At 40.3% G+C, this 15,741-nt stretch overlaps 1 protein-coding gene across 4 annotated transcripts in view; it reads left to right on the top strand.

Moving 5' to 3' along the window:
- Positions 1–15,741, top strand: part of LOC121286924 (AP-1 complex subunit gamma-1-like) — a 113,269-nt gene that overhangs the window by 42,177 nt on the left and 55,351 nt on the right. For all 4 annotated transcript variants that reach the window (XR_005945109.1, XM_041204215.1, XM_041204214.1 and 1 more), the window contains exons 5-6: positions 5,655–5,751; positions 7,749–7,825. Coding sequence is in view for 3 of the 4 variants with exons in the window: in XM_041204215.1 (XP_041060149.1) it covers positions 5,655–5,751; positions 7,749–7,825 (174 nt within the window). In the remaining variant the exon portion in view is untranslated. The remainder of the gene's footprint in view (positions 1–5,654; positions 5,752–7,748; positions 7,826–15,741) is intronic.

Genomic DNA, 15,741 nt, shown 5'->3' on the forward strand with positions numbered 1-15,741 from the left:
TATGGGAGCTCCTGGGTACCAGTGTTAGCCAGGGCAAGTAAGTGTCTGCGGCTTGAGGGTCGTTCAGCTGGAGGCTGAGCTGCGGACGCTGTGACACATCAGGGAGGGCAAGAGTTACCTGGGCGCTTTGTACCAGGAGGCGGTCATACCCCTTAGGATAGAGTCTTCTGATTTGGAAAGTAGTTAGTGACAGAAGGGTGTGACTGCAGCTGAGTCAGGTAAGGGGACCCAGGAGTGTCAGTCTCTGCTAATGTCCAACAGGTTTGAGCTTCTTTGAGTTGGAAGACAGTGGGGCCTGCAGGGTGGATGAGCTGACTGACCATGGCACTGCGGTACAGGAAGCCATTCAAGTTGGGGGGTGGGAGCACAAAGGAATGTAGTGGTAGTAGGGGACAGTATAGTAGGGGGAATTGACACTGTTTCTCTGTAGCAAGGAGCGAGAGTCCAGACAGCCATGTTGTCTGCCGAGTATCAGGGTTCAGGACATTTGCTCAGTCCTGGAGATTGTTGTGGTCACTGATAAACGGACCACAGGAGTCTCAGGTACAGGTCACGATTGTTTATTCGAGCAATTGCAAGGGGAGAACCACCTCAATGCAGCTTGAGATAGCACTCTGCTAAATTACAAGTGTTCAACATATTTATACATTATTGGTCACATACAAGAACAGTTTCCAGATTCTGATCTCATCAACATATAGATTTACATTAAACAAACATCTCTGGTAACAGGTACATGCATCGTACGTCCTATATTTCACCCAGGCAGAGACCTTCCCTCCTAGGACCATCTGTTCTTCCCCTATCTGTTGAAGAGCACACTTAATCTTAGTTGTTATTGCCAATGCTCTGACTGCAGTCCGGCTCCCAAGGCCTTTCTGTTGTTTGCAGCCCGTAAGGCTGTGCAAGGTTCATCTGGTAACCTTTAACTGCCAGTGTGCTTGGTAGCCCTGGTTGCCTGGAGATTTTAAGTAATTCATTCCTTTTCAATAAATTCCCCCTTACCATAAATTCTTACTAACTTTCTTCCCACTAACAAGATGAGGAGGGGGGAGGGGGGAGGATCCAATGGTTGTGATCCATGTAGGTACCAATGACGTAGGCAGGAAGAGGAAGGAGGTTCTGCATAGTCGTTATGAGGACATATAAACAAACGAATTGGGAGCAGGTGTAGACCCCTCAAGTCTGCTCCGCCATTCAATAAAATCATGGCTGATCTGAATGTAACCTCAACCTCACATTCCTGACTACCCCAATGACCTTTCCACCCCCTAATTAATCAAGAATCTATCTAGCTCTGCCTTACAAATTCAAAGACTCTGCTTCCACTGCCTTTTGAGGAAGAGAGTTCCAAAGACACTTGACCCTTTAAGAGAAAAAAAATTCTCTTCATCTCTGTCTTAAATGTTTATTTTTAAACAGTGACCCCCTAGTTTGGATTTCCCACAAGAGGAAACATCCTCTCCATATCCACCCTGTCAGGATCTTAAAGGTTTCAATTAAGTTGCCTCTTACTCTAAATTACAGTGGATACAAGCTTAATCTGTCCAGCCTTTCCTCATAAGACAACTCACCCATTCCTGGTATTAGTCTAGTAAACCTTCTCTGAACTGCTAACACATTTGCATCTTTCTTTAAATAAGGAGACCAGTACTGTACACACTGCTTCAGATGTGGCCTCACCATTGTCCTGTACAACTAAGCATAACCTCCCTACTTATGTAATCAATTTTCCTCACAATAAATTATGACATTCTATTAGCTTTCCTAATTATCTACATACTAACCTTTTGTGATACATGCATTAGGACACCCAGATCCCTCTGAATCTAAGCTCCGCAATCTCTCACCATTTAGATAATTTTTTTTATTCTTCCTGCCAAAATGAACAATTTCACATTTTCCCATGTTATACTCCATTTCCCAGATATTTTTCCACTCACTTAACCTATCTATGTCAGTTTGTTAGCTCCTTACGTCCTCTTCACAATTTACTTTCCGATCTGTGTTGTCAGCAAATTTAGCAACCATTCCCTCTCTCCCCTCATCCAAGTTATTTACGTAAATTGTAGAAAGTTGAAGTCCCAGCACTCATCCCTGTGGCACACCACTTGACCCATTTATGCTGACTCTCTGCTTCCTGTTAGCTAGCCAATCTTCTGTTTATGCCAATATGTTACCCCTTATATCATGAGCTTTTATTTTCTGCAATAACCTTTGATGTGACACTTTATCAAATGCCTTCTGGAAATCTATGTACAGTACATCCACCAGTTCTCCTTTATCCACAGCACAAGTGACTCCTTCAAAGAACTCCAATAAATTGGTTAAACTTAATTTCCCTTTTATAATACAATGTTGGTGCCTGATTGCCTTGAATTTTTCTAAGTGCCCTGCTATAACGTCTTTAATAATATCTTCTAACATTGTAACAAACAGGTTAGGCTTGTATCCATGAGTTTAAAAGCGTTAGAGGTGACTTAATTGAAACCTTTAAGATCCTGAGGGTGGATGTGGAGGCGATGTCTCCTCTTGTGGGAGAATCTAGAACTAGGGGTCACTGTTTAAAAATAAGAGGGTCGCTCATTTCAGACAGATGAGAAATTTTGTTCTCTGGGGGTCATGAGTCTTTGGAACTCTGCTTCCAATGCCTTTTGAGGAAGAGAGTCTGAATATTTTTAAGGCAGAGCTGGATAGATTCTTGATTAACAAGGAGGTGAAAGGTTATTGGGGGTAGGCAGGGAGTGGGGTTGAGGTTACAATCAGATCAGCCATGATTTTATTGAATGGTGGAGCATACTCGAGGGGCCTAGTGACCTCCTCCTCCTAGTTCATATGTTTGTATGTTAAAAAAGAAAATGGAACTTGCCTTTTTTGACAATAGTTGAGTTTTAAAATCACTTTAAATGCCCTACTTCCCTTGGGACTTGTTGGATGGAGTCTAGTAGCCCGAGGATGAGAGAAATTCCTCAGGAATGGCCTCAGAGCCTTTGTGCTTTTTTACTCCAACTGCACAATTCTTAGCAGATGTAGCCTACATCCAGTTCTCAACGGCACATGCTGCGAATGTGAGATGATCATGGACCCAGGATTTCCTATTTGCTCATAAATCATGCTTGAAAACTGGATATCTCCGTTTCAGAGCATTAAATGATGGTGAAAAAGAGGAAGAAACAGGACTAATTGTGATTGGTACACAGGATCACTCACATTTCAGCCAATTTTCCTCCCTTAGTGAGAGTCTTCTAAGCTAATGAACCCAGTTAGCCTACCTAGATCATTTAGGTTCCATGTCTAAACAAGTTTGATCACAGTTTCTGTTTCTCCATGAATATTTAAGGTTGAATTTGGGGCAGAGTGTTGAACATACTTTGAGTTAGGTAAGCCAATAAAATTGGAATTATAGCTGTATTCCATACCAAACAACAGAGCTAAGGCTGTGACACAATTTTGCAGAGACAAGCAGTGAAACCTGAGGAAAAGGAAGTTTGCTTGGGGTTTGAGGCATTGGCTCAGCAATTCCAAATAGGTAATGGTTCTCACCATTTCACCATTGTGCAAGAACCTACAATGTCTGGGCTGGTGTGCGAGATCTGCTTAAGGCAGAAAATGCTAAGTCTCTGTGGATAGAAGGAAGGGAAATAGCCCTTCACTAGTAGTGATTAAAAGCTTGGATAAACATGAAAGATGTGCTTGGAGGAACGTTTGCCCATCAATTACAGGAAAAGTCAAAATTGCTGGGAAAAAAATTCCAGGAAACTTCCAAAGACAATTGGGAGCTAAAACCTATAAAGAAGTCACTCATCACCCAGAGACTTCTGGGTAAATGTACCTGAAATTCTAATGCAACTTAAACAGAGCCAGTTAAATAATTTAAAAAAAAAAGCTCTTTACTATCAATTAAAAACATTGCAATAAAACCACGGTACTAATGTATATCTCAGTACAAATAAAGGAGTGTCACCACTATGACATTCTACTAAGTACATTAAATCCAAAGATATAATCAAACTTTACTATACCAGCTTAAAGTTGCTGAACTAAAAGTTACTTAAACTTTTGGATAGGTGATTTTGCAATAGGGAATAAAGGCAAATTAGTTAATACCTTTACATCAGTCAACAACTTTCACTTGTCTGGTGCCCATAGCAGAAATAAATCTCAAAGTGCTTTACAAGGAAGTAATAAAGTAAGTTTTCTAGCTAAAGAAAAATAGGGGTTAACAAAAATTTGACTAGAAGTTAAGTTTTAAGTGGGGTTAAAGGTGAAGGGTAGGTGGTGAGGCAGAATATTTTAAAGATAGTCTTTCAGAGAGTGGGAGACTCTAGGCAGCTGAAGGCATGATTGCCATTGTTAGGGTGAAAGGAGATGGGAAATTCACAAAAAACCAGTCAGCAGAACAGAGAGTTTAAGGTGGCAGACTGTATCGATGGAGGAGTTAGAGTAGGGCAAGGCCATAGAGAGATTTAACCATAAGAATTTCAAATTTAAGGTCTGGGTTCAGGAGCCAATGTAGCTCAGTGACTCAGTGAAAACAGCAGTGATATGTGAAGGGTCTACAGGGTGTAGGCTTTATGATGAGCTCATTTGTGGAACGTTCAGGATGTGAAGCTGGCCATGAGAGTGGGAATAGATGAGTCTGGAGATTACAAAGGTATGGATGAGAGTTTCACCAAATATTTTACTTCTCCAGTTGATCAATCCTTGGCCCTGATAAGAGGTTTCATGTTACATGCCTTAACACCTCTGTTGTTTCAAAGCAATGCCACTCTGGCCTTATCAGATATTTGTCAGAAAGCTTCAGGGGAATAGTTCAGAGGCTCTCTTTAACTTATCAAATTTGTTATCAAATTGTTATCAAATTCAGCTTTCACATTTACTCATAGCTGTATTTTATAAATTGTTCTGAGTGCTAAGGAACCTTTTTGCAATGCAGGCAAGGAAATCACTCTGTTTTGGACATTTACCATTAGAAAAATGTACAAATGCTGTTTTTTTTTCTCATACAGAAGTACTCATGTTGCCTTGTGCTAAGAGATACAATGACCCACGTGTTGATGTAGCTTTCAGCCCTTAGTTTTGAACAAGTTTGTATGTCTGAAAAGAAGTTATTAGTGTATGTTTATCCACCTCAATAATCCACAAATTACACTAGGCAGATGAGTTATTTCAGGTGGGGTTGTGCAACTCCTGACAACAAGAAAAAGCTTTAAGTCCCTGACGAGCACTGTGGCTATAATATATTAAGGAACCTAGGCAGCAGTAGGTACTGAAGCATGAAGTTGCACTGGCCATTGGCAGCACCATGTAGAGAGGCTTGTTCCTCCTTTGACCTCTGTACCCTTGGGACAGGGGTATAAATGCACTTCCAGTAATGCCCAGCCAACCACCACTGATATTCAAGTAGAACATCTGGAGGTAGAAGCCATAGAGGCCGAAATCTTATGTTTGGTTTACTAAGAGTTTGTGCTTTGTGACCATATTGTGCATATGAAGTTATCTTGTACCTCCGACTTCATGGTATTTTATTAAAATATAAAAACTCTGTGCTGCTGTGACTTTGTCTTTTATCAAGAATTTCAAAAATTTAATTGGCAGATTGATAGTGCCTGGTGCTTACAGAAATGACTCACTGCTGTTTGTCTTGTTCACAGGCTGCATTAGCTGCTGTACATGTTATCAGGAAAGTACCAGAGCTGCTGGAGATGTTTCTGCCTGCCACGAAAAATCTACTTAATGATAAGAATCACGGTATGTGGCCCATGTGTAATTTGGACAAAACATTGCTTTGATAGATAATGGCTTGCACAACTCCACTTTTTCCTGTTGCAGTCTTTCTTTTGTGAGCCTATATAGGCCAGACCAGGTAAGGACAGGAAAGACGTTAGTGAATCATTCGTTTTTTTTGCAGCAATCTTAACTGCTTTTACTAAAAGCAGCTTTTTAACTTCAAGATTTGTTTTTTAAACTAAAACCAAATTCTCAAAATGCCGTTGTGGGTTTTGGACTTGGATACTTTGGCGACTTAGCCTGGTAAACAAAATCAATATGTTAGCACGCACTCTGCAACATTTTTTCTAATGCATTTCAAACATTCAGAAAATAAAGAATGGATACACTCAGAACAATACTCTAATGGAGAGATAATAAGGGTGGGTATAATAGAAGTGAGTATTTGCTTACCTAAAGAATTCAAGCACAGTCACCTAACCATAAGGTTGATGCACAACCCTTTTGTTTGTCATTTACTCTCTCCTGCCCTTTACCCTACCCCAAACCTTCCCTTTTGTTCTTCCTCCCCCACCCCCTTTCAATGGCATATACTGCATCGCATTTCTGCCCTCCAGTTCTGAAGAAGTCATATTTTACTCTAAACGTTAACTCGGTTTTTCTCTCTCTCTCTCTGTAAATATTACCAGACCTGCTGAGTATTTCCACAATTTTGTTTTTATTTCAGGTTTCCAGCATCTGCAGTATTTTGCTTTTATCACCCTGGAACTAGTTACTGTTTAATACCTTTTACTACCTTTAATTTAAACGGTTTTTAATTGTATGTTTGGATAATTTTTTATTCTAGCAGTGATTACCCAGATGGTCCCATACCTGATGGTGCAAATTATTGCCCTTGAGTCAAGAGAATATTGAAAATCTAGAAAAAAAATAATGCCAAATAATGGCCATGACGTTACATCAGACTTATTGAGAAATAATTTACAGTTGGTCATTAGGAAATATGGTCTGTCACTGCTGAATTGGCTATACATTCAGTAAGAAGTGAGTGCCTTATGAAAGTGTGCATAAGATGTGCTTCCATTTCCTGCTAAGATGTGCCTGTACTTAATGATACTGGTTATTTACTTCAAAGTGTGTTTTTTTAATAACTCTATTTTAGATTGCTGCCAATTACAATCTGTAATTATACAGTGCGTTTGTATAGCTTCTGAATGTGACTGCAAAGATCAATCTTCAAAAGAAAGAACAGAAAATCTATACAATATCATACAATTAATGAACAGTTGAGCCACGAATTATATTTGAAGTGTCAAACCAACCTTTACATTTGGCTCTGTACTTCTGTTCATAATTAATGCTCCTAGGTTATGCCTTTCCCAGCTTTAATGTACTAACTTTGAAAACATGACCCATGATTCCCTTTTCACATCTTTTCTCCCTTTCCCAATTATTTTAGTCCCTCTACAGTATTCATTAATTATGCAAAAGAGAAAGGGTGAGTAGTTCATTCCAAACATTTCCCAGTGTTGTTGGGAGGTGTGTGAATGACCTGAGGTGGCAGTTCTGATTATTGCTATACTTCACTTGGAGAGTAGGTGTGTGACTGGCCTTTACATAGCATCTCTCCATGACTGCACAGCTAATCTGGGTACTTTGTGGCAAAGCAATTCCTGGTTGTGACTGCATCTTGGCATTTCAAGACATAGCTTGCTGGAGTTTTAAAATGTTGATTGGTCTCACTTCCCCAGCAATGTCATTTACAAAGGTTTCTAATGAAGAATGATATATTAGTTTGTGGTGTGTTTAAAGAAGAAATTGTGCCAAATTGTTTCATATGCTAGTATATTTTTGTTTACAGACTGGGTGCAATCTCATGATTTCTCTTGCTGATGAGCAGAAACTAGAAATGATTGATGCTGAGGTAGCTTGAAGTAGTCATCAGCATTGTATTCACTGCCTTGTTCATTTGGTGCATTCATCAGTTAAAACGCCTTTTCTCTTTCTTTGTCTTAAAGGTGTCCTCCATGCTGCTGTTGTCCTTGTCATAGAAATGTGTAAACATAGCCCTGACACACACGCTTATTTTCGCAAGGTATAGCCACATTATGTTTACCGTTGCTATGAAAAGCTTAATTTGCTGAATATTACAAATCTTTTGTATTTTGAAATTGCAGAAATAAGTTATTTTAAAATGTGAGAAGTAATGAAAAGTATAATTTGCATAAAGTAAACCATTCATTTTTGCACATTGCTCTGTGAACTTGAAATTTGTTTTGGTGCACTACTTGTAGCTATTCCATTCATACCATGTGTTCTACAGAAAATTGTGCTTCCAAATGCACTTTGAACTTCTCTGTGACTTAATTTTAAAGCTACTGCTTTGTGAGTGGCTCAGTCACAGCAATTGCAGATTTGATACCCCTGTCTATTTGTATTGACCAATCTTGGCTGGATGTCTGGAGGGGCATAAATATTGACCTCCATATCCCTTAAAAGGGAAATATACTTCTGCTGGACATGAGGATAGGATCAGAATCGGTTGTGGGGTCCCACTGTCAATTAGCCTGTATTTCCTCCCTCTTTGCTCATGTTTGAAAATATGGCCATGTGATCAAAGGTTTGGAGGGTGCCTGCTGTCCATGCATCCATATTGCAGCTAGAGTTAATACCTTCTAGAGCAGGGGAAGAAAATTACAAGGTAAAACAATTTTTTTTAAATTGCACTAAATTTTAAGTTGCAATAGTTTTTAATGTTATTTTAAACTGTTTGTCTAATTTATGGCGATGTAACTGGAAATGCCTCGTGTGCAGCTTAGCTTAAAGTTGAGAAGCATGTTTTGAGGAACAGTCAGCCAGTAATATATCTGAACAAAGAATAGGAACATAGGAGAAAGAGGCCATTTGGCCTGTCGAGCCTGCTCCGCCATTCAATTAGATCATGGCTGATCATCTACCTCAACACCACTTTCCTGCGCTTTCTCCATATCCCTTGATGTCATTAGTATCCAGAAAACTATCGATTTCTGTCTTGAATATGCTCGATGATTGAGCTTCCACAGCCCTCTGGGGTAGAGAATTCCAAAGGTTCACCACCCTGTGAAGAAATTCCCCCTCATCTCAGTCTTAAATGGTCTGCCCCTTATTCTGAGACTGTGTCCCCTAGTTCTAGACTCACCAGCTGGGGGAAGGGACAAAGGCGGTGACCAAGCACACCGGCTCCAAGATAAACTCCACAATGAACTGAAAAACACATCCTGAGAATGACCTGTTTACTCCTACTCTGTTTTCTGTCTGTTAACCAATTCTCAAACCATACCAGTATTTAACCCTAAATTCCATGGGCTCTAATTTTGTGTGGGACCTTATCAAAAGCCTTCTGAAAATTCAAATACAGCACATCCACTGGTTCTCCTTTATTTATGCTGCAGGTAACATCCTCAAAAAAACTTTTCCAGATTTGTCAAGCATGATTCCCTTTCATAAATCAGTGTTGATTCTGTCCAGTCATATCATTATTTTCCAAGTGCCTAGTTATCACATCCTTAGATTCTAACACTTTCTCCACTACTGGCATTAAACTAACAGATCAGTAGTTCTCTATTTTCTCTCTCCCTCACTTCTTGACTATTGGTGTTACATTTGCTATTTTCCAGTCTGCAGGAACCCTTCCAGAATATATAGAATTTTAAAAGATAACCACCAATGCATTCATTTTCTCTATAGCCACCTCCTTCAACATTCTGGGGTGTAGCTCATCAGATGTTGGGGATTTACCAACCTTGAATCCAATTAATTTAATTAAAATCAAGAATTCTTGATAGTCACTGGATACAGTATGAGAATTTTAATTTTCTAATGGTGTCATCCATCCCTTGGATTATAGATGGTATATAGAAATATCTTTAAATGAATAATAATTGGGTCTTGGGCCCTGAATGTTGGAAGTTTCCCTGTAACAGATATAACAGTTAAAGAAAGGAATGGTATTCCTCCAGTTTAAGTTGTCTTGTCAGTGTTAATTTGCATTGTTTACGGCTCTTTAGACAGATCTTGACCTCTCATTTCGACACTTTTTTTTCTTACACTATGCACTTTTCCCTGGACAAGCAGATTGGCTGGTGGCCTCCTTTTAGCCATCTAGCTTTGTTTCGTGCTCTTTTTAGCTGGCCAAAATTAGTTGGTCAATTAGGTTAATTTCTGACTAGCGCTGCTGTTGGTAGTAGCTCAGTTGTATTCTCTGGTTGGCTCCTTCTGGGCAAGCTGCAATTCTGTTCTATAAAATGGCAGATAGATCCCTCCCATCGCGCTCTCAGCTTGTACACCTCTACTTCAGCCATTAAATAGGGTTCGGTGGTTATGGCCATTCCACTCCTTGTTCACAGACTCTGGTTTCTTCACTTTGTACCAGACTATTTTGCTACTCAACCAGGCTTTGCAAAGGCTTAAATATACATACATTGAAAGTATTAAAAGCCCTAGTAAAGATTACCAACATTTCCATGAGGGGTGATCACAGTTTAAAGCTCTCATCGGAAAGCCCTATTTATGCACTTCTTCCACCGCCTTTATGGGGTAGATAACTTACATGTTATGTAAATGAAACTATCTCTGTAAAATTAGCTGGGGACAGCATATGTAATGTTCACGCTCAAAAATCTATGTCAGCTTTCTGCCCCTGCCACAGTACAGAAATGGCTCTAATCAGAGTCTTACATGACTGTCACAGTGATGAATAATCCTCCCTCATCCTTCTCTATCGGCAGCCATTGACACGGTTGGCTATACCGTACAACTTCAGTGTTTCTACTCTTTTGTCCAACTGGGTGGAACTGCACTTAACTGGTTCCATTCTTAACCGTCCAACCATACCCAAAGAATCACGTGCAATGGCTTCCCTTCCCACTTCAGCACAGTTATTCTTTGTGTCCCCCAAGGATCTATCCTTGGCCTCTTCCTATTTCTCAACAACATGATATCCCTTGGAGGCAACATTCGAAAGCAGTGCTTAGTTTTACATGCATGCTGGCGACAGCAGCTATACCTCACTACAACCTTTTTTGACTCCACTGTCTCTTCAGTGTCATACTGATTGCCCAGATGAGTAGAAATTTCCTTCAACTAAATATTGGGAAAACTGAGGTTATTGTCCTGTCCTGTCACAAGCTCAAGGTTCATAGCCACTGACTCAATCCCTATCGCTAGCTACTGCCTGATGCTGAATCAGACTGTCTACAACCTTTATGTTCTACGTTATCCCAAAGTGAACTTCCGACCACACATCCGCATTGTTCCTAAGACTTCATATTTCCACCACTGTAGTGTTGCCTGACTCCACCCCTACCTCAGCTCATCATCTGCTGAAACACTTATCCATGCCTTTGTCACCTCGAAACTTAACAATTCCAATCCATTTCTAACTGGCCTCCCATCTCCAGCTCCCTAAACTTATCATCCAAAATTATTCCGGCTGTGTTCTAATTGCATCAAGCCTCATTCAGTAATTACCCCTGCTGACCTACATTGCCTCCTGATTAAGCAATCCCTACGAACATACGAACAAGAAGCAGGAGTAGGCCATTCAGCCCCTTGAGCCTGCTCTGTCATTTAATAAGATAATGGCTGATCTGATAGTAACCTGAAATCTGCATCCCGCCTACCACTGATAACCTATCATTCCATTGCTTACCAAGAATCTATCCACTTCTGCCTTAAAAATATTCAGACGCAGAGTCTTTTCAGGAAGACAGTTCCAAAGACACTCGACCCTCTGAGTGAAAAAACTACACCTCTTTGTTTTAAATGGGCGACCCCTTATTTTTAAACAATGACACCCAGTGCTAGATTTTCCCACAAGAGGAAACATCCTCTCCACATCCACCCTGTCAAGACCCCTCAGGATCTTATATGTTTTGATTAAGTCACCTCTTTCTCTTCTAAACTCCAGCGGATACAAGCCTAGTCTGTCCAACCTTATCTCATAAAATAGTCCACCCTTTTCAGGTATTAGTCTGGTAAACCTTCTCTGAATTACTTTCAACGCATTTACATCCTTCCTTAAATAACGTGACCAATACTGTGCACAGTACTCCAAATGTAGTCTCACTAGTGCCCTGTACAACTGAAGCATAAATCAATAAATCATAACATTCTATTAACTTTCCTAATTACCTGCTGTACCTGCATACGAGCATTTTGTGATTCAAGTACTAGGACACCCAGAGTCCTCTGTACCTCAGAGCTCTGCAATCTCTCACCATTTAGATAATATGCTTCTCTCTTAATCTTCCTGCCGAAATGGACAATTTCACATCTGCCCACATTATACTCCATTTGCCAGATTTTTGCCCACTCACTAAACCCATCTATATCTTTTTGTAGCCTCCTTATGCCCTCTTCACAACTTACATTCCTACCTATCTTTGTGTCATCAGCAAATTTGGCAACCATCCCTTCAATTCCTTCATCCAAGTCATTTATATAAATTGTAAAAGTTGAGGCTCCAGCACACCACTCATTACATCTTGCCAACTCAAACACCCATTTATGCCTACTCTCTGCTTCCTGTTAACCAGCCTATCTTCTATCCATGCTTATATGTTACCCCCTATGCCATGAGCTTTTATTTTCTGCAGAAACCTTTGATGTGGCACTTTATCAAATGCCTTCTGGAAATCTACAGTACATCCACCGGTTCCCCTTTATCTACAGCACATGTTACTTCCCCAAAGAACTCCAATAAGTTGGTTAAACATGATTTCCCTTTCAGAAAACCATGTTGACTCTGCCTGATGACCTTCAGCTTATCTAAGTGCCCTGCTATAACTTCCTTAATAATAGTTTCTAACATTTTCCTTATGACAGATGTTAAGCTAACTGGCCTGTAATTTCCTGTTTTCTGTTTCCCTCCCTTTTTGAATAATGGAGTTACATTTGCTATCTTCCAATCTATTGGGACCTTCCCCAAATCTAGCAAGTTTTGGAAAATTAAAACCAATGCATCAGCAATCCACTAGACATTTCTTTTAAGATTCTAGGATGGAGTCCATCAGGACCTGGGCTCTTGTCAGCCAGCAGCTCCAACAATTTACTCAGTACCATTTCTCTGGTGACTGTAATTTTCCTGACTTCCTCCCCCACTTCCATTTCCAGGTTTATGTCTGCTTCTGGGAGGTTACATGTATCTTCTATAGTGAAAACTGATGCAAAATAGCTGTTCAATTCATCAGCCATCTTCTTGTTTTCCATTATCAATTCTCCAGACTCACTTTCTATAGGACCAGCGCTCACTTTGTTACCTCGTTTCTTTTTAAAATATTTATAAAAACTCTTAGGCCTGAATTTTACCTTTGGTGTGCATGCCCGATCGGCCGGCCCAGGAGTGGTCGGGAAATGGGCCCCTGACCACAATCAGCACCCAAGCGCGATTTCATGCTGGCTGGCCAATTAAAAGCGTAAAAGACAAGTCCATGCATCACAAATATAGCTAATAAAAATGCTGCCCACAGATATTTATTTTTATTTTATTTCATAACGGAAATCTCATCCTGCCCTTGGATGAGGTTTGATGAAAAATGCAAAGTCTGCCTGGCCAATTTGCCTGTCCACCAACCATAAGGTTGGACAGGCCACAAAAAAAATCACACATTTGCCCCACTAATGGGCTTAATTGCCTTCTGAATTGTTGGCGGGCGTGTTCCCGATTTTTGTATGCACCTGCCAAGCAAAATATTGCACGAGTGGGCGATGATGAGATTTTCACGTGATTTTACGCCTGATCGGGTTGGGCGCGCGCCTGCCTGTAGGACATAAAATTCTGCCCTTGCTATCTGTTTTTATATTTCTGGCTAGCTTTCTCTCATACTCTAATTTTCTCCCCCTTATTAGTCTTTTCGTCATTCTTTGCTGTTCCTTATATCCTGTCCAATCTTCTGAACTGCCACCTGTCTTTGCACAATTATATACTTATTTAAGTTTAAAAACATAGCCTCAAACCCAATTCTCTCTCCCTCAAACGGAATGTAAAATTCAGTCATATTATGGTCGCTGCTACCTAGGGGCACCTTCACTATGAGATCATTAATTACTTCCATCTCATTGCACAATACCAGGTCTAGTATAGCTTGCTCTATGGTTGGCTCCAGAATATGCTGTTCTAAGAAACTATCCCGAAAACATTCAACATACTCCTCATCTAGGCTATCTTTGCCCATGTGACTTTTCCAGCTTATATGTAAATTAAAATTTCCCATGATTATCGCCGTGCCTTTCTGACAAGCTCCAATTATTTCTTCCTTTATGCTCCACCCTACCATGTGGCTACTGTTAGGGGGCCTGTACACAACTCCCACAAGTCACTTCTTGCCTTTACCATTTCCCACCTCCACTCAAACCATTTCCAAATCCTGGTTTCCTGAACTTGGGTCATCCCTCTCTATTGTGCTAATACCATCATTAGCTAACAGAGCCACCCCTCCATCCTTTCCTCACTTCCTGTCCTTCCTAACTATCCTGTATCCTTCAATATTCAGGTCCCAATCCATGTCCTCCTGCAGCCATATCTTTGTAATGGAAATCAAATCGTAATTATTTATTTCTATGTGCGCTCTTGGTTCATCTGTTTTGTTTCAAGTGCTACGTGCATTCAGATACAGAGCTTTTAGTTTTATCCTTTTATTCTTTTTATAACCTCTAGCTTCATCTGTTGGATTACTGTTAGATTTGTACGCTCTATCCTTTCCTGTCACTTGAAAAAAAATCATTAAGCTGAGTCAAATGTGATCTTTTTTGGAATCTGTGCTGACTATATATTGTGTTTCCAGCTTCTAGATTCTATCGCATCTTTTAAATAATGATTCTCATTATCTCTCCTCCCACTGACTTTCAGCTAATTGGTCTATAGCTCCTTTGACTTGTTTTATCTCCTATTTTAAATATAGGAACAATAATGTAAAGACTCTAACCCTTCCAAGTGCCTGCTCCAAACCATAGGCGGAATCTTAAAAATTTCATTTCAGGAACCTCCTGGTGGGGAATGGTATACAACAAGAATTTACTTTGTTTTGGTTTCTGCCAATGTTATAGTGGTTGCGAGTGGGGATATACAGCTCCCCCAGTGGTCAAGTGAATAATTGTACCATCCCACGTTACTGAATCACAATGATCATGAATGTCCCAAATTCAGTCCCTGATTAATACTGAGTTAACACTGGGTTAACTAGGTTTGCTGCAGTTTCCCTGGGCTGGTGAAGGAAGACTAACAACTGTGATCCTTAATTCCTCTTGCTGTCCAGTGTGCCCTGTTACCAAGTGCACATGTATAGATTTTGGAGGAAGTTATAGTTTATAGAAATATAGAAAATAGGAATAGGTCATTCGGCCCTTCGAGCCTGCTCTGCTATTCAATATGATCATGGCTGATCCTCTATCTCAATGCTGCACTCCACTCTCCTCATGCTTGTTGATGCCTTTGGAGTCCATAAATCTATCTATTTCCTTAACTATATTCAGTGGCTTGGCCTCCATAGCCTTCTGTGGTTGAGAATTCCATAGGTTCACCACCCTCTGAGTGAAGAAGTTTCTCCTCATCTTAGTCCTAAATGCTCTACCCAGAGGAAACATCATCTCTGCATCCAGTCTGTCTATCCCTGTCAGATCTCTCATTCTTCTAAACTCCAGTGAATATAGGCCAATCTCTCCTCATGCGACAATCCTGCCTTGTACAGCTGCAATAAGACATCCTTGCTCCTGTACTCAAGTCCTCTCGCAATGAAGGCCAACATACCATTTGCCTCCTTAACTGCTTGCTGCATCTGCAAGCTTGCTTTCAGTGATTGGTTTACAAGGACACCCAGGCCCCTTTGTACATCAACATTTCCCAATCTATCACCATTTAAATAATGCTCTGCCATTCTGTTTTTCCTACCAAAGTGGATAATTTCACACTTATCCACATTATACTGCATCTGCCACACATTTGCCCACTCACTCAACCTGTCTAAATTGATTTGA

Source organism: Carcharodon carcharias, chromosome 14 (assembly GCF_017639515.1).
Source record: "Carcharodon carcharias isolate sCarCar2 chromosome 14, sCarCar2.pri, whole genome shotgun sequence".
Taxonomy (NCBI): Eukaryota; Metazoa; Chordata; class Chondrichthyes; order Lamniformes; family Lamnidae; genus Carcharodon; species Carcharodon carcharias.